We start from the raw sequence: 24,868 nt of genomic DNA, 5'->3' as shown, positions 1-24,868 counted from the left end.
CGTACACACGCGGCTCTGCTCCGTACACCTCGTACACACGCGGCTCTGCTCCGTACACCTCGTACACACGCGGCTCCGCTCCGTACACCTCGTACACACGCGGCTCCGCTCCGTACACCTCGTACACACGCTGCTCTGCTCCGTACACCTCGTACACACGCGGCTCTGCTCCGTACACCTCGTACACACGCGGCTCTGCTACATCCACACTGTAAACCCCTCCTGACCCCACACATAAACTTCAGCTCATCCAGCACCATGACAACCAGCACAGCAGAGTCCTGCATCCACTGAGGCCCCTGATCATGTGACCCCTGACTCCTCCCCTCCTGTGACCTCATCACAGCTCCTGTGCGCACAGAGCAGCCATATATGTGTTGGCGGCTCTGCAGGTGGAGGTATGTGGAGACCCCATTACTGGGCGCAGGGGGCATTAACCCCTTCAGCACGGAGACTCTTTTGGGGTCTTGTGTTGCCCCTTTATAAGAATCATAAGGTTTCTGTTCTGTTTCCTGTAATAGATACATACGACCCAACTATGGAGACAGGAAGGGAGGAAACGTATTGTTCTCATAGTACAGGACCCCTTTACTGCCCCCACAGTGTAATGCCCCCATTATGCCCCTTATGCAGGATGTATGATGCCCCCACACAGTGTAATGCCCCCATTATGGCCCTTATGCAGGATGTATGATGCCCCCCACACAGTGTAATGCCCCCATTATGCCCCTTATGCAGGATGTATGATGCCCCCACACAGTGTAATGCCCCCATTATGCACCTTATGCAGGATGTATGATGCCCCCACACGGTGTAATGCCGCCATTATGCCCCTTATGCAGTATGTATGATGCCCCCACACGGTGTAATGCCCCCATTATGCCCCTTATGCAGGATGTATGATGCCCCCACACAGTGTAATGCCCCCATTATGCCCCTTATGCAGTATGTATGATGCCCCCCACACAGTGTAATGCCCCCATTATGCACCTTATGCAGGATGTATGATGCCCCCACACAGTGTAATGCCCCCATTATGCCCCTTATGCAGTATGTATGATGCCCCCCACACAGTGTAATGCCCCCATTATGCCCCTTATGCAGGATGTATGATGCCCCCACACAGTGTAATGCCCCCATTATGCCCCTTATGCAGGATATATGATGCCCCCACAGAGTGTAATGCCCCCATTATGCCCCTTATGCAGTATGTATGATGCCCCCACAGAGTGTAATGCCCCCATTATGCCCCTTATGCAGTATGTATGATGCCCCCCACAGTGTAATGCCCCCATTATGCCCCTTATGCAGTATGTATGATGCCACCCACAGTGTAATGCCCCCATTATGTAGTATGTATGATGCCCCCACAGAGTGTAATGCCCCCATTATGCCCCTTATGCAGTATGTATGATGCCCCTGTGAGCGAAATATGCTCTCCTCTATGCCTTCCGAACTCCAAATATTAAAATTATATTTTCGAGATCTCGAGGAAATCCATACAGTACAGCCTTATAATGGTGTACTAGGAAAGACTTCTGCTTTATTAACATATGGGGCCCTTTAAATAGGGTCAGAGACAAAGGAATAGTTCCCTCTGACCTATGAACCAATAGTAACCATAGGGGAGTGAACAGTAATGTGAAACCTCACTGCTCATCAGTGTTACTTGATGACCATTACATAAGAGTGAAGACAAAATGGATACCACAGACAAACAAGATGGATTCTTTTCTCTCACATTTCCCCCCTTTTGTGACCAATTATGGCATCTCGGTAGGTATATAGGAGCGCGCTAGTCGCGTCCTCGGGACTTTCCTACCTGCTTCGCCTCAGTTCCCTACCTAAACACCTATAATTGTATCACAACAATGGATCTGTTCTTGTCTGCGGTCCATAGTATACAATCAGGGGTTCTGTGACACAGTTTTCCTTACATATAAACCTGAGTAACTTAGGTATAACATAGACCAGCGCTTTTACGGCTACATATATCAACAAGCAGAATAATAATAATTGCATACATGTATGTATAATACCTGAGAGCACCCTATCTAGACCCTTGAACTAATTAGTGGGATTCAGGAAAGGAAATGTTTCTCCCACCAGGACTCCTTGTTTGCGTCATGTTGCTGTAACCACTTATCCCTTATCTCGGGTATCTTCTGTATATCAGTCCTAACCTGGAGATGTCCTCAATCGGATTCAGGTCTGGAGAACGGGCGGGCCAGTCCATAGCTTCAATGCCTTCATCTTTCAGGAACTGCTGACATACTCCAGCCACATGAGGTCTGGCATTGTCCTGCATTAGGAGGAACCCAGGGCTAACCACACCAGCATATGGTTTCACAAGTGGTCTGAGGATCTCATCTCGGTACCTAATGGCAGTCAGGCTACCTCTGGAGAGCACATGGAAGGCTGTGCGGCCCTCCAAAGAAATGCCACCCACACCATTACTGACCCACTGCCAAACCGGTCATGCTGAAGGATGTTGCAGGCAGCAGATCACTCTCCTCGTCATCTCCAGACTCTGACTTGTCTGTCACACATGTGCTCAGTGTGAACCTGCTTTCATCTGTGAATAACACAGGGCGCCAGTGGCAACTTTGCCAATCCTGGTGTTCTGTGGCAAATGTCAAACGTCCTGCATGGTGTTGGGCTGTGAGCACAACCCATCTGTGGACGTCGGGCCCTCATACCACCCTCATGGAGTCGGTTTTCTAACCGTTTGTGCAGACACATGCACATTTGTGGCCTGCTGGAGGTCATTTTGCAGGGCTCTGGCAGTGCTCCTCCTGTTCCTCCTTGCACAAAGGCGGTCCTGCTGCTGGGTTGTTGCCCTCCTACGGCCCCCTCCACATCTCCTGGTGTACTGGCCTGTCTCCTGGTAGCCCCTCCAGCCTCTGGACTCTACGCTGACAGACACAGCAAACCTTGTTGCCACAGCTCGCAGTGATGTGCCATCCTAGATGAGCTGCACTACCTGAGCAACTTCTGTGGGTTGTAGAGTCTGTCTCATGCTACCACGAGTGTGAAAGCACAACCAGCATTCAAAAGTGACCAAAACATCAGCCAGAAAGCATTGGTACTGAGATGTGGTCTGTGGTCCCCACCTGCAGAACCACTCCTTTATGGAGTGTGTCTTGATAATTGCCAATAATTTCCATCTGTTGTCTATTCCATTTGCACAACAGCATGTGAAATTGATTGTCAATCAGTGTTGCTTCCTAAGTGGACAGTTTGATTTCACAGAAGTTTGATTTACTTGGAGTTATATTCTGTTGTTTAAGTGTTCCCTTTATTTTTTTTGAGCAGTGTGTGTATATATATATATATATATATATATATATATATATATATATATATATATATATATATATATATATATATATATATATATTGTTTTCTCCTTTTGAGGTTGGAGGCCTAATTACATCTATTGCTGTGGGAGCTGTGATTTGTATCCACGACACTGTTTATAGGATGTGGATAGGATAATAGAGTATAATAAAGTTATTACATTACATTGACTTAAAACTAAGATTGTGCAATGAGTCTCTTTTCCCTATAGTGACAGATATATACAACATACAGTAGTGTTCAAAAACATGAGTTAAGTACAAAATCTTTATACTAGTTTTTATTTCCATGCATTGGGCACTTTGCACACTGCTTTCTAATTCAAAACATGAAGACAATTGTATAGAATTTTTAACTACTTTACAGAAAATAACAAAAAATGAACATTGGGCTGTTCTAAAAAATAGCAGTGTCTGCATTTGTCTTTACAAACTCATAATATGTACTTTTTTTGAGGATTTAGCATTCCTGGGAATCACAAGCCTAATATTAAGTTGTATATCCACAGTGTTTTAGAACCGCTTTACATCTATGTTGCATAGAATCAACCAACTTCTGGCACCTGTCAACTGTTATTCCAGCCCAGGATGCTTTGACTACATCCCACAATTTCTTGGTATTTGTTGGCTTTGCCTCAGAATTGGCATTTTTGATGCCACCCCACAAGTATTCTATCGGATTAAGGTCCGGGGATTGGGCTGGCCACTCCATAACCTTAATTTTGTTGGACTGGAACTAAAAATGTGCTCATTTACTGGTGTTTCTTGTTGAAACACCCATTTCAAGGACATATCCTCTACAGCGTAAGGCGACATGATCTCTTCAAGTACGGTATTTTAATATATTCAAACAGGTCTATGATCCCTGGTATGCGGTAAATAGGTCTGGCACCATAGTAAGAGAAACATGCCCATATCATGATGCTTGCACCACCATGCTTCATTGTCTTCAGAATGTACTGTGGCTTGAATGCAAAGTTGTCTGCAGTCCTTGGAGCTAAAAGGAACAGTTTTACTTTTATCAGTCCACAAATGCTTCTCCATTTCTCTTTAGGCCAGTTGATGTATTCTTTGACAAATTGTATGCGCTTCAGTACATGTCTTTTTTTTAGCAGTGGGACTTTGCGGGAACTTCTTGCTAAGAAATTAGCTTCACACAGGCGTGTTCTAATTGTCACAGTTCTCACAAGTAACTTGAGACTTTGATCATCCTGGAGCTGATCATTGGCTGAGCCTTTGTCATTATGGCTATTCTTCGATCCATTTGAATAGTAGTCTTCCATTTTCTTCCACGTCTTTCTTGTTTTGCTTTTCATTTTAAAGCATTGGAGATCATTTTAGCTGAACAGCCGATCATTGTCTGCACTTCTTTATAAACCATAACCAAAAAAGAATGAATGGAGCAAAAAATCCCATAATAAAATTCAAGATGGATGGTAATAAAAAATACAAATTTTATAAATTCATTATTAAAATCTTATATAAAAATAGTAGAAAAAATGAAAATTGTATGGCGAATACACAAGAAAGATGTGCAGGTCAGGGCACATATATATCAATGAGAATATGATATTGATGCATGGGTAATAGGGCTATAAAAAGGTGTGATGTTTAGTAACTGTTCTAAGGTTGTAATTATCATTACACCCCCTATTACGCAGTGAAATAGCTAATATCTATTAATTGCTAAGTTATAATGGTGAGCTAACACTGCTAAGGAAATAATAGACCCCATAATAGGGCCGTCCTTACCCATGAGATACCGAGCTCGACTGTCCTGTCAAACTGCCCCAATGAGCATTTCACATGGATTGCTTCCTCAAGGGACCTGTGTATCAACGGTATCTGCTTGATTATAAACCCCCCTGGATAATAGCCCCAGGTGTGAGCGTTACAGCGCGTCTAATCGGCGCATGCAGGCGGGATATCCGGCAACACACACGTCACTTCTGGCAGATCTTAGAACGCCGTGTGTTCCAGGAAGAATGCTTCCTGTGACGTCATGTGGAACGCACGGCAGCGGGGATCAGAGGGAGTCCGCCTGCGCATGCGCACCCAGCGCATCAACACTCCGGATAAGTGCGGCATGTGAGCCGGAAGGCAGCAGGGAAACCCACCCATCAGCACACCCATCCCCTATTTGATGAACATCCAATTCTAATATGTAAATATGTGAGTCCAATTGCAAAAATATTATACAATGGATACAGCCACAGAAAATGTTCTTAATGTGTGGATAAAACAATTGTAAGCAAGACATTATATGATGATTTTTCATGCTGTCATCATGAATACTAGCAATTTATGATGTCCAGCATTTAGAGCTTATTTGCATTAAGAGGAGGGGAATCAGCAACATATGCTGCCTTCACCCTCAAATAAGGGCCACCTGATTCACACCTGTTTCTTCACAGAATGATTGACCTCACTAAGTGAACTCCACACTGCTATGATTTTGAACACACCCACTTTCAATTAATTATTCAAATACACAGACTCAAAAACCTGCAGATCATGAATGCTGAGTCTGTTGGTTTTCTTAGAATCTACTGCACCAACTGGTAAAGTGTGACATGTGGTAATATAATTTATACCAAAAACTGTGATTAATCTGGTTAGTCATATAGGACTGCTATTTTGAACACTACTGTACAAGCCTCTGATTGGTCCGGTGATGCACTCTACTACTGTAGTGCCGTGTATTATCACTGCCTGTCAGTGTAATACTAACGGCCCCATACACATGAGATAAGTGTTGGCTGAACGGTCATTTGGCAGACGGTTATCTCTCCTGACTCCCCCATACACAGAAATATTCCAGCTTTCCTGTGGTCTGTATGAGAGTCACCTCCAGACTCCTCTAGTGGAGGATTATCTACAGGAAAAACAAACGGATTAGCCTCTGAAATTCATGATGCCAGATCCTTCTCTGCCCTGACATCGTCTGTCAGGAGGCCCCTAAATACATTATTTAGTCGATCAAACCCCCCGAAATCAGTGCTTTCATGCAACTTTAGTCTAATGTGTATGGGGGCGTTAATAGGTAACTTATTGGACGCTGTCTCTGGCCCGGCCTAATAGACTTTCGTGCATTGCAGGCCCAGACACCATTATTAGGCATTTAAGTATTGTAGTAACTAGGCAGCCCTATACTATTGAGCACTTGGGGGAGGAGGGGCATTGAGCTGAACTCTGTCAAACCATCTTAGATGCCATGTTTGCTTTTCACAGCAGCAAGTGGTTAAATTGCCAGTGTTTTTGTTGCAGCCGCACCTGTGCCACCCTGCGATGTACATTTATGTTCTGGCATCCAAAAGAGTTAATGTTTTTTAAACAAATGTTTTTTAACTAGTGATGAGCGAGCACTAAAATGTTTGAGTGCTTGTTGCTTGGGTCGAGCAAAGCATAATGCTCTGGTGCTCGACCCAATGGAAGTCAATGGTTAATTCTAGCATTTTTCCGCCCCCTTATCCCCCCAAAATTTGGAGGGGGCCTAAAAATTGGTTAAATCAATATAAACAGTGCTCAAATGACATGGGAACATCATGAGAAAGACCCCTGAAAGCATCTTTGACTCTCAGGTCACTGCTGTGAACAATGTTGTCAGAGTATTATACCACTTTTATGGACTGACAATAAAACATACAAAAACAAAGCAAAAATGGATTTTCCTGAAAAAAAATATCAAGAAACATCCTTTCCAGGGTAATAACTTATATATAAGGCAAAATAAATGACCAAAAACAAAAATCCTCCACACCTTGGGCTATGTTCACACAAAGTATTTTTGATGCTTTTTTGCACTTTCGTATTTCTTTCAATGGTGAAAAATACATTCACTAGTAAATGTAATTTTAACATTTTACTACCTTACCTGGCCATGTGGTGTGTGAAACATGATCAGACATATCCAGGATGAACACTCATTTCCAGCTGATAATGCCATCTAGCACCTGTTCCTTTTTAAAAGCAGCTGACAGCATCATCAATAAGGAATAGATTTTTTTTGCAGCACAGAGTGTAATACAATATTCCTTGACTAGATGCCTGTAAGACGCTATCCCAACTGCTAGAGGTCACCCATACACGAATCTCAGATAAGAGAGGTAATATAGTACAATAGAAAATAGAATTTAACCGTCTCCAAAGAGGTTTTTTTGGTACATTGCAACACTAAACTGTGAAGGAATGCAAGATACCCTGTGTGCTTTTCAATTTCTAATTACAGATCACCGTTAAAAATTATGAATAGGTCAATGAATGCGTGGAAAAAAATCTATCAAGGATTGTTGTAGGGATGTATGCGACCAGAATGAACACGCATTTCCATCTGATAATACCATCTAGCACCTGTCCCTATTTTAAAAGCAGCTAACAGCGTTAGCAATAGGGAATAGATTTTTTTTCAGCACAGAGTATAATACAGACATCTAGTCAGGGATTATTGTATTATACTCCATGCTGAAAAAAAAATCTATTCCCTATTGATACCAGTCTTAACTGCATTTACAATAGGGGCAGATGCAAGGTATCATCATCTGGAGATGAGTTTTGTTCATTGTCGTCGAATCCATCTCAATCAATCAATTACTTGATTGATATTTTCCATGCACTCATTGACCGATTCATATTTTTTAACGGTGATTTTTACTCAAATTCATGAAAGCAGGCAGGGTTGCTTGCATCCCTTCACAGTATGTTGCTGCCACATCCAAAAAACCTTTTTTGGAGGCGGTTAAAACCTATTTTTTCTTATACAATATTACCTCTCTTATCTGAGATTCGTGTACGGGTGACCTATAGCAGTAAGGATAGTGTCTTACAGGCATCTAGTCAGGAATTATTGTGAAACACTATCGCTGTCTGCAGTTAAAGGAAAAGGGAAAAACATATGTACACAGTTATCATAAAAGATGACCTGTCAAATGTTAAATCCCATCCATAGTTAATGGTGTTTGCCATCTCAAATATAGCAGGGAAAACACTCAACATAGGGACTGCGCTGACCATTTGTGTCAATCCTTTAATGTGCTGTCCCACCCCTTAAGAGTTTAAGCATAGCTGCTGACCACATTACATTCACCATCAGCTGGACAGGCCAGGGAGGGTCTAAACCACCACACATCTTGGGGTCTAGTCATAAGCCGCAATAAAATGATATAAAAAAATAAACCAAATCAGGGTTTTTTATATATATATATATATATATGACACAATCACCTCGTCCTTGATGTATGCTGTTGACATGTTTTGCTAACGTTGATTCTCTTTTATTTATGATCTCGTAAGTGTTCTCCTATTCGCTTTCTATGTTTTCTTTCGGTTTTACCAATATATTCAACATTACACTGGCAAGTAGCTTTGTAGATAATCCCCTAGGATCTGCAGTTAATTAAGGAGTTTATTTCATACATTTTACCAGTGACTTTACTGTCAAATGTCTTACATTGCACAATGGGATTGCACGCCACACAGCCACTACATCTGAAACAGCCCTTGACCATAGATTGCAGCCAATCTTTTTCTGACTTTGAGACGTAGTGGCTATGTACAAGCCTATCCCTGAGAGATCTACCACTGCGGTATGTAATTTGGGAGTAGACCTGACATAACTACCAATGTCCTTATCCATGTGCAAGATTTTCCAATGTTTCTGGATAATTTCTTTGACCTTGTGGACCTTATTAGAGTAGGTGGTAATTAGCGTACAGATATTTTGTTCTTCAAGTCGTGGGGGGGGGGGGTTTAGGAGGGCGGTGTGATCCTTCGCCAAGGTCGCTTCAAATGCCCTAGACAGGACTTTCCTCTGGTATCCTTTTTGATAAACCTCTCATGCAGCTCTCTGGACTGTTGATTAAATACCGTATTTTCTGAACCTTTCCTCTGGACCCTCATAAAGTGCCCTTTGAGGATACCATTTTTTAAAGGCAAGGGGTGATTGCTCTCCCACTTTAACAATGAGTTAGTGGCTGTTTTTTTACGGTATGTCTGAGTGGTGATGATACCACCCTCATTTTTACAAATAAGAATATCCAAAAAAAAGGTAGAGAATCCCTACCCATCTCATAGGTAAACCATAGACTATTCTGATGAAGTGCCTTAACAAAAGTGTCAAACTTTGCAGAGTCTCCTTTCCGGAAAATTAGGATATCATCTATATATCTTATCCGCAGGGTTATCCTTTCACTGCCCTCCATTGGGTAATCCCCAAAAATGACCGTTTCCTCCCAACAGCCCAGGTAAAGATTGGAGTGTGATGGGGCACAGGGACTCCCCATTGCCTTCCCCCCCCCCCCCGCCCCCCTCCGAGCTGGTGGAAGTGCTCTTGGTCGAAGAGGAACACGTTTCTGTTAAGACAAAAGTCAAGTGACCTTTAAACCAAGTCATAGTTTTTAGCGAATAGATGTTCTCTGTTATGTAAGAAAAAGTTTACTGCTTCCAGACAATGTTCATGTTGTATTGATACGTATAAGGATTCAACATCAATGTTAGCTAGCATGACGTCCTAGTCTACATATATGCATTCAAGTTTCATCAATAAGTCACTAGTGTCTCTGATATACAGTACAGACCAAAAGTTTGGACACACCTTCTCATTTAAAGATTTTTCTGTATTTTCAAGACTATGAAAATTGTACATTCACACTGAAGGCATCAAAACTATGAATTAACACATGTGGAATTATATACTTAACAAAAAAGTGTGAAACAACTGAAAATATGTCTTATATTCTGGGTTCTTCAAAGTAGCCACCTTTTGCTTTGATGACTGCTTTGCACACTCTTGGCATTCTCTTGATGAGCTTCAAGAGGTAGTCACCAGAAGTGGTTTTCACTTCACAGGTGTACCCTGTCAGGTTTAATAAGTGGGATTTCTTGGCTTATAAATGGGGTTGGGACCATCAGTTGTGTTGTGCAGAAGTCAGGTGGATGCACAGCTGATAGTCCTGCTGAATAGACTGTTAGAATTTGTATTATGGCAAGAAAAAAGCAGCTAAGTAAAAAAAAAATGAGTAGCCATCACTGCTTTAAGAAATGAAGGTCAGTCAGTCCAAAAAATTGGGCAAACTTTGAAAGTGTCCCCAAGTGCAGTTGCAAAAACCATCAAGCGCTACAAAGAAACTGGCTCACATGAGGACCGCCCCAGGAAAGGAAGGCCAAGAGTCACATCTGCTTCTGAGGATAAGTTTATCCGAGTCACCAGCCTCAGAAATCGCAGGTTAACAGCAGCTCAGCTTAGAGACCAGGTCAATGCCACACAGAGTTCTAGCAGCAGACACATCTCTACAACAACTTTTAAGAGGAGACTTTGTGCAACAGGCCTTCATGGTAAAATAGCTGCTAGGAAAGCACTGCTAAGGACAGGCAACAAGCAGAAGAGACTTGTTTGGGCTAAAGAACACAAGGAATGGACATTAGACCAGTGGAAATCTGTGCTTTGGTCTGATGAGTCCAAATTTGAGATCTTTGGTTCCAGCCACCGTGTCTTTGTGCGACGCAGAAAAGGTGAATGGATGGACTCTACATTCCTGGTTCCCACCGTGAAGCATGGAGGAGGAGGTGTGATGGTGTGGGGGTGCTTTTCTGGTGACACTTTTGGGGATTTATTCAAAATTGAAGGCATACTGAACCAGCATGGTTACCACAGCATCTTGCAGCGGCATGCTATTCCATCCGGTTTGCGTTTAGTTGTACCATCATTTATTTTTCAACAGGACAATGACCCCAAACACACCTCTAGGCTGTGTAGGGGCTATTTGACCAAGAAGGAGAGTGATGGGGTGCTACGCCAGATGACCTGGCCTCCACAGTCACCAGACCTGAACCCAATCGAGATGGTTTGGGGTGAGCTGGACCGCAGAGTGAAGGCAAAAGGGCCAACAAGTACTAAGCATCTCTGGGAACTCCTTCAAGATTGGTGGAAGACCATTTCTGGTGACTACCTCTTGAAGCTCATCAAGAGAAGGCCAAGAGTGTGCAAAGCAGTCATCAAAGCAAAAGGTGGCTACTTTGAAGAACCTAGAATATAAGACATATTTTCAGTTGTTTCACACTTTTTTGTTAAGTATATAATTCCACATGTGTGAATTCGTAGTTTTGATGCCTTCAGTGTGAATGTACAATTTCCATAGTCAAGAAAATACAGAAAAATCTTTAAATGAGAAGGTGTGTCCAAACTTTTGGTCTGTACTGTACAAATTCAGACTTATGACAAATGGCCTAAGAACCTTGTCAAGGTAAATACCTAAATTCTGAGTCAGGCTGTCGACTTCTGCTACAATTGGCCGGCCCTTAAGGGGACAACTTGTGTATTTTGGGGAGACTGTAAAAAATGACCATTATAGGAAAATTTGGACAGAAGAAATCATATTCTTTTTTACTAATTTACTAAGAATATGATTTCCGCTGTCCAAATTTTTCTATAATGGCCACTTTTTACAGATATTTACGTTGACAAGGTTCTTAGGCCATTTGTCATTAATAGTAGTGTGAATAGATATGAACACAAAACTGGCAGACTTTAAATGGAGTATGATATTGGTCACATTCCCAATGGTTTTCGGCAGTGGCCTAATAGATATGATATTGGTCAGCGACCAAGTGTTAATATGTTTGAACACACAACTGGCAGACTTTAAATGGAGTATAATATATGTCAAGTTCCCAGAAATGTCAGGGTTATTTCAGCAGTAATATAGGATCACGTCTGATGACCATGGTTTTAGGTAGTGGCTTTAAAGATATGGTATTGGTCAGCGACCAAGTGTGAATAAGTTTGAGCACACAACTGGCAGACTTTAAATGGAGTATAATATTTGTCATATTCCTAAAAATGTTAGGGTTATTACCACAGTAATATATGATCACGTCTGATAACTACGGTTTTAGGCAGTGGCCTTATAGATATGGTATTGGTCAGCAACCAAATGTGAATAGGTTTGAACACACAATTGGCAGACTTTAAATGGAGTATAATATTTGTCATGTTACCAAAAATATCAGGGTTATTACCGCAGTAACATAGTATCACATCTGAGGATCACAGTTTTAGTCAATGGCCTATGGTATTGATCAGCGACAAAGTGTGAATAGTTTTGAACACACAACTGGCAGACTTTAAATGGAGTATAATATTTGTCACGTTCCCAGAAATGTCAGGGTTATTACCACAGTAATATAGGATAATGTCTGATGACCATGGTTTTTGGCAGTGGGCTAATAGATATGGTATTGGTCATCGACCAAATGTGAATAGGTTTGAACACACAACTTTCAGACTTTAAATGGAGTATAATATTTGTCACATTCCCAAAAATGTCAGGGTTATTACCGCAGTAATATAGGATCACGTCTTATGACCATGGTTTTAGGCAGTAGGCTAATAGATATAGTATTGGTCAGCAACCAAGTGTGAATAAGTTTGAGCACACAACTGGCAGACTTTAAATGGAGTATAATATTTGTCATATTCCTAAAAATGTCAGGGTTATTACCACAGTAATATAGGATCACATCTGATGACCATGGTTTTATGCAGTAGTTTAATACATATGGTATTAATCAGCACCCAAGTGTGAATAGGTTTGAACACACAGCTGGCAGACTTTAAATGGAGTATAATATTTGTCTCATTACCAAAAATGTCTGGGTTATTACCACAGTAATATAGGATCACATCTGATTACCATGGTTTTAGGCAGTGGCCTAATAGATATGGTATTGGTCAGCAATAGGTCTGAACACACATGGTAGACTTTAAATGCAGTATAATATTTGTGTACGTTCCCAAAAATGTCTGGATTATTACTGCAATAATATAGGATTCACTTCTGATGATGGACAAGTTTCTCTGCTTCCACATTACTGCAATTCTATTAAAATCAACCAAATCTGGCTGTATTCTGCTAACAAGGAAATGGAGCAGTACAAATTGTGTATTATATTGACTTTCAATAAAATAATCAGGAGTAAGAGCAAAAAGATTATTAGCCCTGATATCTAGGGCTATGAATATGAGAAACAGCAGCAGAAGTAAAATGCAATGACCCTATTCTGTTGTATATGCTCTACACAATTATTGCCTGGCTAACTCCTGCTATCACCAGGATTAATATGCATCAAAATTAGTCCTTAGAAGGACTGTTAGTATAGATTTGTAATGCTGTGGAATACCTCACTAAAACAACCGCCAATTCTTTCCCTCATTCATCTCCAGCTCTCTCTACTCTGCCTGCTTGACAGTTACACTGTGACGATCAAAGGGTCCTTGGTTTTATATAGACCCATTAACGCTATTGCCAACGTAGCTGAGGCATTACAGTTAACGCATGTTAATTTGCTGTCTAAACAGTGCCAAATATGCAGGGCGGGTACTCGAGCTCCTGCCCAAGCGTTTCAAAATTACTCGCCAAGCATTCAGCATCTTGAGAACTGAGATGCTCGGGCAAGTACCGAATAGTGGCGAGAATGCTTGCTCATCACTATTGTAAACATGTTAAAAATAACAAAATGTGTCTTATGCTTTTTGCATGATTTTTTTTTTACAAAAATTGTTGTTGCCAATTTTCTTTTGAAACATTTTAATATCTGCTTTTTTTTCTGGTGTTTTTCTTGTAATATAGGAAAGCCTAAGGTCAGAAATAAATCTCATAAAACACTGTACATTGAGACTTTGGTGTCAAATAATTTCTGTCAGAAGTGTTTTTGGAAACAAAAAAGTTTTTATAAATGCCTCAAGCTTCTGCTTGTGAATCAGACATGAGACCTTACGTGAAGATTACAGTCCGGGGAAGACGGGAAACATTCATATAGACAGTCGGTGGTGATGTGGTCAGTGACAGACTCTGCCAAATATGTTTCTAGAGCTGTAGTAGATGATGAAGATGTCGTCCTCATCATGAAGTAGTTATTTCTTATGTCACGTGTAATGAATATCTCCTGCAGTATTGCTAATGTCGATTCCGGTCTTGGTAAATGAGACGCAAACTAACGTTATGGAAGATGAGTCTATGAGAAATGTATTCAGCTGCAGACTTCGAGAAAGAAACTACTTGTTGTTCGTGGCCTAAAATATATAGGTTTTATTAGTAGGTATAAAGAAAAAAACTAAATACTTGAAAATAATAAATCTCCTCTTGTTTAACCTTATTATCTCCAGTAATTGTATTATTACACAGGATTTTTATGATGTTACATCGGCTCATCTTCTTCTCATTCAGGTCTCTACAATATTGGATCCTCTCAGTGAAGATCTTAGATTTAAGAGAATTTTCCTGATTTAGCCATCAAGGATGGATATGGACAGAGACAAGATGGCGGAGAGGATATTACACCTCACCCTAGAGATCCTCTTCCGGCTTACTGGAGAGGTGAGAGATTCTGATGACCGTCACATTACATCATTCTTATCTATGGGAATAACAGATGGACAGAACTGGAGAGGTGAGGACTCTGGAAATGTCTGTAGTGAGATTTATTAATGTGTCTCTCCATAACCAGGATTACACAGTAGTGAAGAAAACCTCTAGTGAGCGCTGTCAGGACCCTGTGTCTGAGGGATGGGAAAGACCCCTGAGCCCAATAACAGGGCCTCCACCTCAACCCCGGATGCATGAGGACATCAATGACCAGAAGATCCTAGAACTCGCCTACAAGATGATTGAGCTGCTGACGGGAGAGGTGACACTGCTGGGAATGCTGGGACATTATACATTAATGCTATGATGGGATAGGCGGGGATGATGGTATCATTGTATGTGTCAGGTTCCTATAAGGTGTCAGGATGTCGCTGTCTATTTCTCCATGGAGGAGTGGGAGTATTTAGAAGGACATAAAGATCCGTACAAGGACGTCATGATGGAGGTTCCCCAGTCCCTCACATCACCAGGTAATAGACAGGACTGAATACACACGGCCTATAATTATCTGTATGTAAAGAATGAATCCAGTCCCTGTATGTGTTTCCTCCAGATCTATCCAGTAAGAGGACAACACCAGAGAGATGTCCCTGTCCTCTTCTTCCACAGGACTGTAAACAAGAAGATCCCAGTGTTCCTCAGGATCATCAGGTAGATGGAGATAAGGTGTCATGAGATCTCCCCTATGATGTGTAGGCGGCTGTGAAGGTTTTGTGCTCAGTCTTGTTTTATCCACCAGTATTATATGTTTTATACTTGTGTAATGAGAATGGTGGAGATGACAGGATTAGAGCTGATCATAGATGGGACTTCTCCATCTGTCTGTGACTTTTACAATATTTGTTTCAGGGTGAAGATTTGACCCATATTAATACTACAGAGACATATGTGAGGGGTGATGAGCGGTGTAAAGAGGAGATTCCTACATATGACTACCCAGGTGAGTAGTGACCACTAAATACAGAGTAACAGAATCTTCTCAGTTACCGGCTGTGTCTGCTTTATCGGTGATGTAGTCCGGCCATATCACAATTGTGTGATCACCATGTTGCAGCTAGAGCATAACATTCTCCACTGGTTACTCTTTTTTTACTGATGAAGACTGTTAAGTTTGATCATTTCAGTAGATGTGTTATTGTCTATAGTCACAGTTTTGACTACAGTAGTTGGTGCCCAACATACTCTGATTTAACCCCTTCCTGCAGCCAGTTTTCTGTTCCTAATCAGGCCCCATTTTTCAAATCTGACATGTGTCACTTTATGTGGTGATAAGTGTTGGAATTCTTCACTAAGGATAATGGGAAACAAATGGACCTTACAAATTATTTTACATCTCTTGAATCTAACACCCACGGTTCAGCGCAGGCTCCGGTGCTGAGCCCACACTGAACCGAGCACATCTCAGCTGATGAATACAACTGACATGTGCCCGCAACAGCCGCCCATGGCAGACCCCTATGGTTGTCATGTCCTGATTGCTATGAGCGCCGCCCAGTGGTCGACACTCATAGCAAGTGAGCATTTCTGCTGCATACAGAGGATCTGCTCGTCGCCTCTATGCAGCAGAGCCGATCGGGCAAGTGCTGCTTCTAGTCTCCCATGAAGACTATTGAAGCATGCAAAAAGTAAAAAAAAAATGTTTTTAAAAATATTTAAAAAATATAAAAATTTAAATCACCCCCGTTTTGCCCCATTCAAAATTTAAAAAAAAAACCACATTCACATATTTGGTATCGTCGCATTCAGAATCGTCCGATCTATCTAAAAAAATAATTAATCCGATCAGTAAACGGTGTAATGAGAAAAAAATTCTAAACTCCAGAATTACATTTTTTTGGTTGCCGCAACATTGTAATAAAATGCAATAACGGGCGATAAAAACATCGGATCTACCCCAAAATGGTATCAATAAAAACTTCAGCTCGGCGCGCAAAAAATAAGCCTTCATTCTGCCCCAGATCACGAAAAATGAAGACGCTATGGGTCTCGGAAAATGGCGCCTTTTTTTTTTTTTTAGCAAATTTTGGATTTTTTTTCACCATTTAAATAAAAAGAACCTGTACATGTTTGGTGTCTACAAACTTGTAATTACCTGGAGAATAATAATGGCAGGTCAGTTTTAGCATTCAGTGAACGTGGTAAAAGAAACTCCAAAAAACAACTGTGGAATTGCTTTTTTTTTGCAATTTGACCGCACTTGGATTTTTTTCCTGTTTTCCAGTACACGATATGGTAAAACCAGTGATGGTGTTCAACAGTACAACTTGTCTCGCAAAATATAATCCCTCGCATGGCCATATTGCCTGAAAAATAAAAACGCTATAGCTCTGAGATACACAAAAATGGAAAACCCCATGGTTGTTAAGGGGTTAATGCAAATTTTGCTGAAATAGTTTGCAGACACAATGTATTGGGGGCACTGTTCATGGTCACCAGGCAGCTCAAAAGATGGCCACCACGAACAGCCTTGGCACTATCTACCCCGTTTTCCAGATCCCTGGGATTACCTTGCCCATCACGCTTTAACCCCTCTACATGGATCTGGACTTACACAGAGACCCCTAGGCTTGGGCCACGGTGTTACCTGCTGTTCTGTGGAGTGAGATGGGAAGAAGAATAGTCAGGTTTCCGGGTCAGAACCAGGAGGGCAAAGAAAATACAAAATCAGAAGACGCAGAAGGAGTCCATAAATGGGCCGGGGTAACAACAGGAAACAAATACACAAGTGGGGAGCAGAGCACAAAGAACTGAACCAGAGGAGAACAAGACTGTATCTGGCAGCTTCGGGCAATATGCTCCTAGCTTTAGTATGGTGTAGTGCTTTACAATTGGCTGAAACAGAGAGAAGATTACACCAGCTGGACAGCACAAACACCCATACTGCCAGACTGGATGGTACTATAGGTCCCATGCACCCTAGCCTGCACCACCCAGAGCTTCTGGTTCCAATGTCTCCATCACTAGTGCTGCCTGCAGAATGAATAAGGTGGCTCCTGGTTACAAAAGCAGACGTTGCAGGGGCAGATCCCAGAGGAGATGGGACCCACCGTTTGCTGAAGCCCTAATATGACAAAATGGCAGAAAACCAGAGATACTCCATCTTGGAAATTATAACCCACAATGAATTAATCTTTAGAAGTAGTAACTATTTTGAAACCACAGACACTTTCTGGAAATTAGCACACAGTGGATTTTGGAAAGTGAAAATTGCAAATATACCATTTTATTACCCAACACATAGTACCAAGATTGTGTTCCAGGAGACACACATCGTAAATTAAGTGGATTTTTCTCACTAGAATAATGCCAAATACATGGATGCTAAATGTGATTTGGGCACACTGCAAGGCTCAGAAGCGAGGGGAAGATTTGACTTTGGGAGAGCGGATATTGCCGAATTGGTTTATGGAAGCCATGTTGCTTTTCTGGAACCTTTGAGCCACTAATAATGTGGGAACCTCTGTTTTTCCACTGACAGATGATGGGCCTGAGTGGGTTTTTTTTTGTGAGTTGAGCAGAAGTTTTTATCGGTATCACTTTTGCCTATATAACATTGTTTGTTGGCTTTTTATTCCAGATTTGGGGGGCAGAATGAACAAATAGTTGAACACCACACTCTACTTGTTCATCCTATGAGGTTGTCTTGGTGAATAATTCAATATTTTTACATAACTTGGCATTTTTATAGATAACTTAACTAGAAATGTTCAAAAATATATAATTGTTTTTATTCTTGGCAGATGACTGTACAAGGAGATCAGAGGGACAGCTGACATCTTCAATTTTTAAATCATATGATCCTGAGATCCCACAGGATACAATTCAAGTGAATTCCATTACTCCAAATATACCATCATCCCTTCACAGCAAAGATTTGTCATCTGATCCTATGAAACAGGTCTTGTCTTCTGATTCATTACCGATCACTAAGGAAAATCGAAGTCACAAAATAAGCATTAAAAAACGAATTGCTCCTAAAGCAAAGACGCCATTTTCACGTTCAGAATATGGAAATAGTTTTCCCCTCCAAAAGTCTTTTCTAAAAGATCAAAAAATTCACACAGCGGAGAATAGATTTTCTTGTTTCAAATGTGGGAAATGTTTTAAAGAGAAATCAGACCTTGTTAGTCACCAGAGAACTCACACAGAGGAGAAGCCATATTCATGTTCAGAATGTGGGAAATGTTTTTTTTGGAATTCATATCTTGTTAGTCACCAGAGAAGTCATACAGGGGAGAAGCCTTTTTCATGTTCAGAATGTGGGAAATGTTTTAACCTGAAAGCGCATCTTCTTGGCCACCAGAAAATTCACACAGGGGAGAAGCCTTTTTCATGTTCAGAATGTGGGAAATGTTTTGTAGATAAATCAAGTCTTATCAAACACCAGAGAACGCACACAGGGGAGAAGCCTTTTTTATGTTCAGAATGTGGGAAATGTTTTGCAGAGAAATCAAGTCTTATCAGACATCAGAGAACTCACACTGGGGAGAAGCCTTTTTCATGCTCCGAATGTGGGAAATGTTTTAGAGAGAAATCAAGTCTTATTCCACATCAGAGAACTCACACTGGGGAGAAGCCTTTTTCATGCTCAGAATGTGGGAAATGTTTTACAGAGAAATCAAGTCTTCTCAAACATCAGAGAACTCACACAGGGGAAAAGTTTTTTTCATGTTCAAAATGTGGGAAATGTTTTACACAGAAATCAAATTTTGTTAGGCACCAGAGAACTCACACCGGGTAGAAGCCTTTTTCCTGTTCAGAGTGTGAGAACTGTTTTAACCACAAATCAGATTTTGTTAAGCACCAGAGAACCCACACAGGGGAGAAGCCTTTTTCTTGCTCAGAATGTGGAAAATGTTTTCTGAATAAATCTCTTCTTAGTCACCAGAGAAGTCACGCAGGGTAAAAACATTTTTTATTTTCTTAATATGAGATTTTTTTTTACTTGAAAATCAATTCTCAATTCTTTTTTCATGTTCAGAATGTTGGAATGTTTTACTCGAAAATTGTATCTTCTTAAAGGGGTTTTCCACTACTCCCGTTGTTATGCCTCATGTTTGCCTTGATTAAATAAAAACACTAATACTCAGATCCTGTGCTGGCGCTGGTACAGCAGTGTCGGGACTCACGTTCCTTGGGCTCACTTGAGGTTGTTATATCACACGAGCCTTGAGCCTAATCAGTGTCGGCTTCACTGTCACTACCTTCGGATATATTGAACATCAATACGAAGCCAGGGCAATGGATGCTATCTGACTTCTTTGTGAGGTTAGATTTGTTTGAAAGTGGGGACAGTGACGCCAGCACTGATTGGGAGCAGGGCTTACATGACGTAACAACCTCACATGAACCCCGAGAATGCAAGTGATGGGAGGTTTGTATAAGTGTTTTTATCTTAATAGGATCAAACAAGAGGAATGAGAGGGGGTTGTTAAACCCTTTTAAACATCAAAAATCCCACACAGAGATAAGTCATTATCATACATAGTGTGAAAAATGAATTACTGGAAAACTCGTATCAAGAATTAACTCAAATGGGAAGAAACTATATATGTTACTGATAAATTGTACAAAAACATAACAATAGTATAATTAAATGAGAAAGGGAAATTACCTTAGAACTTACCATCATTTTTGGCCTATAATATACACTTTTAGCAAGAAAAAAATAATAAATGAGTAGGTGTTATAGACTGATGGCAGCTTCCTGTAACAGGAGAATGCTGAGACACTGTCCTTCCTGATCACTGAGAGAACTGCTCTCTCTCCTCTAGCCCCAAATTTATGTAACTGATTGATGCAGAGCAGGAAAGGAAGGTACCGGGACCTTCACAGAGGTTGCACGTCCAGAGTGAGCAGCTGAAGGACCTTATATCTGATTAGCTCAAGGACCTTTCAGATCATGTAACACTGTTTTACATATTTTCAAAAGTTGTCAGGTTTAGTTATGAAATGAGCCATTTCTTAATGATTTTGACCTTCTGAATTAAAATCTGACAGTGAAGTGGGCATGACTTGGCATCTGAAGAAGATTGCCCCTTGACTGCAGTGCTCTGGCAGCCTGTGCCATTATTTAGCGACTACCTCAGCACCTGTCCTATTAATATAGCTCCAGCACTGTCCCATTACCCAGGAACGATGACCAGACGGCTCCAGCCATGATATCATTATTGACAAAGCCTTAGGGTCCTGCACCCTAAACACCTTCCAGAGATGGCTCCACGTGATGTCCTAACCAGAATCCACTTCTTTCATATTAAAGAGTACCTGATCTTCTGCTCAAGAAAGAAATGGAAACTCCCCAAAACTTTCAACCAAGTGAAGATTTTCTATTATGTGTCCTTTACTACCATTTGCTTTTGCAGGAATCTGTCCCCCATTACCTCTAGTCTCAGGGAGAACACGATCATTTACAGTTGGGACTTCCCCTTAAATCTCCTCATTAACCACAGCAATGCCTGGCACTCCATCGCAATATACGAAGAGGGTAGAGACCTACTGAGAAGATGGGACTTCAACATCTCAGATCATCCTCCAGAGGAAAATTTGAACCCATGTCGCAGGGAGAACGTCTGGCAAACTGTCCCTTCCAGAAAAACAGGAAAAGACCGCTGAGGTTACTTAGGCATGTATTTGGGTGTCTGTCGGAGTTGTGTGCCTACCTCGGCATTGACAAAGTACTCTCACATAGTTAGTGTAACTGATATTCCCCTTATTTTGTTAGTGTCTTAAGTCTATCTCAGATGGCTCTTAACCCTTTACGACCTTGGACGTATCCATACGTCCAGGTCGGTAGGTACTAAGGTCCGTCATCTGTCAATTGAAATATAGAAGGCTTCCACGTTACTGGTAGTACAAAGGCTCTGGAAAAGCGTTATGGCTCTCGCCCTCCCAAAAGAAATTCAGCAAATTCTGCGCTCCCAAATCCAAATACCCCCTCCCTTCTGAGCCCCAGTACTTAATCTTTAATGCACATTTGTCAGGGTGATAGCATCCTGACACTCCTTTATTATTCACCAGCTTTCATTGAAGCTTTGCAGGTGATAAGAAACCACTGGAACGTGATGAAAATAACATAGTTCATTTAGCACCAGGACTGCACAGGATCCTCGTCCTGTGCAGTCCTGGTGGTCAGTGGTGAGAATGTATTGTAATTGACACAGTCTATTATCACTCCGCCTTCACATCATTGTTGCCTTCTGGGACTTCCGGAAAGCGGCTGTTTCTTCTTGTAACTTTTGAGAATCTCTGGAATTTAGAAATATCAAAAGTCTTTATTAAGATAAAATTCATAATTGCAGTAACTTGATTGAAGTCTTCATTCCCTAATCTAATACCAAATCTGGCAGCTTCTTAACCTATAATATCACAGTGTAACATAGCAATCAGTAATATTCATCAAATTATTATCAAAATATTAATATAAATTGTTTGGAATAATAAATCAATAATAGATAATTCATTATTAACCAAGTTTTTCATGTGATAGAACATTTTTATATCATAGGTGTAATTACTTTTTCAACCCATAAGTGTCAGTGTGTTTTGATGTAACAAGTGTTTATATCTTTACTAGAATGTTGTGTACTGTGTAAAGGTCACTAAACTTCTCTATGTACGGTATAAAGGTCAATATAATTCCTTATGTTTTGTATAAGCATCACCATAATCCTTTGTATACTGTACTAAGGTCAGTACAATGATCTACTGTATATACACTATAAAGGTCATTAAAATGCTCTGTGAAGTATATAAGACCCTTAGAATGCTCTGTATATTGTATAAAGGTCACTAAAATGCTCTGTGCTCTGTACACGTCAATAGAAAACTCTATACACCATGTAAACACCAATGCGTAGCTTATAAAGGTTGCTAGAATGCTATTTATACTGTACTAGCTGTACTACGCGGCTTCGTCCGGGTTAATAAATGCTGTTAGCAAAATAGAATGTGTTAACAAAAATTTATTCTCCACACAAAAACCACAAAACAAATAGATAGAAATGTAATTAAGAGACCATATCCATTTTTCCTATCTGAACTTTAGAATTATCCTGATAGTTTATGGTCTGACTGGTAACAAAAGCCAACATGTTTCAAATCTCCAACCATTTCCTGTGCCCTGGTGGAAGAAATAGCAATTCTCTTAGTGGCAAGTCGGCCTTCTCTCTGCTGAGATGACTCATTGGCCCTTGAGGAAGCAGCTGTTCTTCTCTTATCTGCAAGCCTCGCTTCCCTCTCCTCAGAAAGTTCATTGGCCTTTGAGGAAGCAGCTCTTGTTTTCATGTCTGCAAGCCTCACTTCCCTCTCCTCAGAAAGTTCATTGGTTCTTGAGGAAGCAGCTCTTGTTCTCTTTTCTGCAAGCCTCGCTTCCCTCTGCTCAGAAAGTTCATTGGCTCTTGATGAAGCAGCTGCTGTTCTCATGTGTGTCAGCCTTGTTTCTCGGTCTTCACATTTTTCATTGGCCTGTAATGCTGCTTTTCTTTTCGCATCAGCTGACATTTGTGCCATGAAATTCCTTTTCTTATGAGGCATTATTGTGGTAAAAATAGTCTGTAACTGGCAGTTTCTATATCCTCTCACATACAAGTAATGTGACTGACATCAGCCTTTCCACCAACACACCCTAACTGACATCTTATTACCTTACACAAGCTTTGTTATACTGAGAATGTCCTTTATGATAAAAAGGAGGAACAAGGAGCAAAATGGTAAAGAGCAATAGAAATTTTAATAATTAAGTTAAATATCCATTTAAGGCAGGAGTCTGCCATAATAACATGTAGCCCTGGTCAGTAAGTAACAAATGCCTTACCAAGGGATAGCCTCTTGAGAAAGCCAAGAAACTGCTAGGTGAAACGTACATTGGGGCTCCTTCTTACTACGGTTTACCACCTTCCCCGCGCTCTCCATCTATCCCTTGGTAAGGCATTTGTTACTTACTGACCAGGGCTACATGTTATTATGGCAGACTCCTGCCTTAAATGGATATTGTGTGTACCCCTGGTTTATATTTTATTTCTTCTTTTTTGCCTGCCGTGCTCTTTCCCATCTTCCTTGCCTTTACCCAATGCAATGGTCTGGGGGTTATGAGCTTATGAGTACTGGGTGTTCCGGATAGTATGCACTTTTCTCTCGTTCCATGCTATGACTATATTACCTATGTGATGATGTGTATTTATTGAACTTAATTATTAAAATTTCTATTGCTCTTTACCATTTTGCTCCTTGTTCCTCCTTTTTATCATGTTCTTCGGAGTTGGTATATTTAGGCTGATTCTGGCACTGTCCAACTGCATCAGCCATGTTTCTTTCTGCCTTTTTTTACACATAGGGCCGTTCTGTATGTTCTAATGAGAATGTCCTTTGTTGCCTATATTAACCAATCACAGCTCAGATTAATTAACTGTAGCAAAATAGAAGCTGAGCTGTGATTGGTTGCTATTGGCAGCCTGATAAATCTTTGTGAGATGAGTTTTGTGTGTGCTGAGGGTGGTATATGTGTTCAAGCACGTTGTAGTGTGTGGCGCATTTTGTGTGTGTGTTCATTAGAGGTGAGCGGTGTTCGACTGGAACTGTTCACCAATCTCAAATTCGAGCTGTTTTGGGCGGTGTTCGAGTCGTTCGACGAACCCGAACGATTTGAAAAAAATTCGGCTGTTCGAGGTTATGTTCGATAACTGTTCGTGCACCAAAGGCGTAACTGGATTTGTTCACAGTAATACTGTTAATCAATGTTAATAGACAGTTTCAGTGTAAAATGGGTGGGGGGAGGGGCAGGGGATGGATCTCTGCAGAAATAATGCCTATCTCCATTTTTTTTTTCTTTCCCGCATTTACAGTGGGGCGGTGCAGTCTGTCAGCCTATCAGCAGCGCACACACGGAGCGAAGTGCTTTTTTTTTCACACAAGCAAGGGCATGTGTCATTGGCTGTGTATGTCACATGTCCTTGCCCTATAAGACCCAGCCATTTTCCCCGTCGCCACCATTTTCTCACTGCTTCAGCTGAGTGTTAGACGGCACCGCTGCTTCTGTGTGGGCTATACAGTATAACTGTGTGAATTGGGAGCGAATTTGCTGTTAAATAGACA

General features: G+C 41.1%; 1 protein-coding gene across 1 annotated transcript; it reads left to right on the top strand.

Moving 5' to 3' along the window:
- Nucleotides 1-324: 324 nt before the first annotated feature.
- LOC141198596 (uncharacterized) lies at nt 325-23,108 on the top strand. Its single transcript, XM_073663019.1, has 7 exons — nt 325-398; nt 14,579-14,728; nt 14,859-15,038; nt 15,123-15,246; nt 15,330-15,427; nt 15,626-15,716; nt 18,517-23,108. Exons 2-7 carry the CDS (start codon nt 14,651-14,653, stop codon nt 19,515-19,517), a joined length of 1,572 nt encoding a protein of 523 aa, XP_073519120.1. The 5' UTR covers nt 325-398; nt 14,579-14,650; the 3' UTR covers nt 19,518-23,108.
- The last annotated feature ends 1,760 nt before the right edge of the window (nt 23,109-24,868 follow it).

This window comes from Phyllobates terribilis, unplaced genomic scaffold (assembly GCF_046119375.1).
Source record: "Phyllobates terribilis strain yellow unplaced genomic scaffold, ASM4611937v1 Scaffold_98__1_contigs__length_5973952, whole genome shotgun sequence".
NCBI lineage: Eukaryota > Metazoa > Chordata > Amphibia > Anura > Dendrobatidae > Phyllobates > Phyllobates terribilis.
This window is presented reverse-complemented; position numbering and strand designations above follow the sequence as displayed.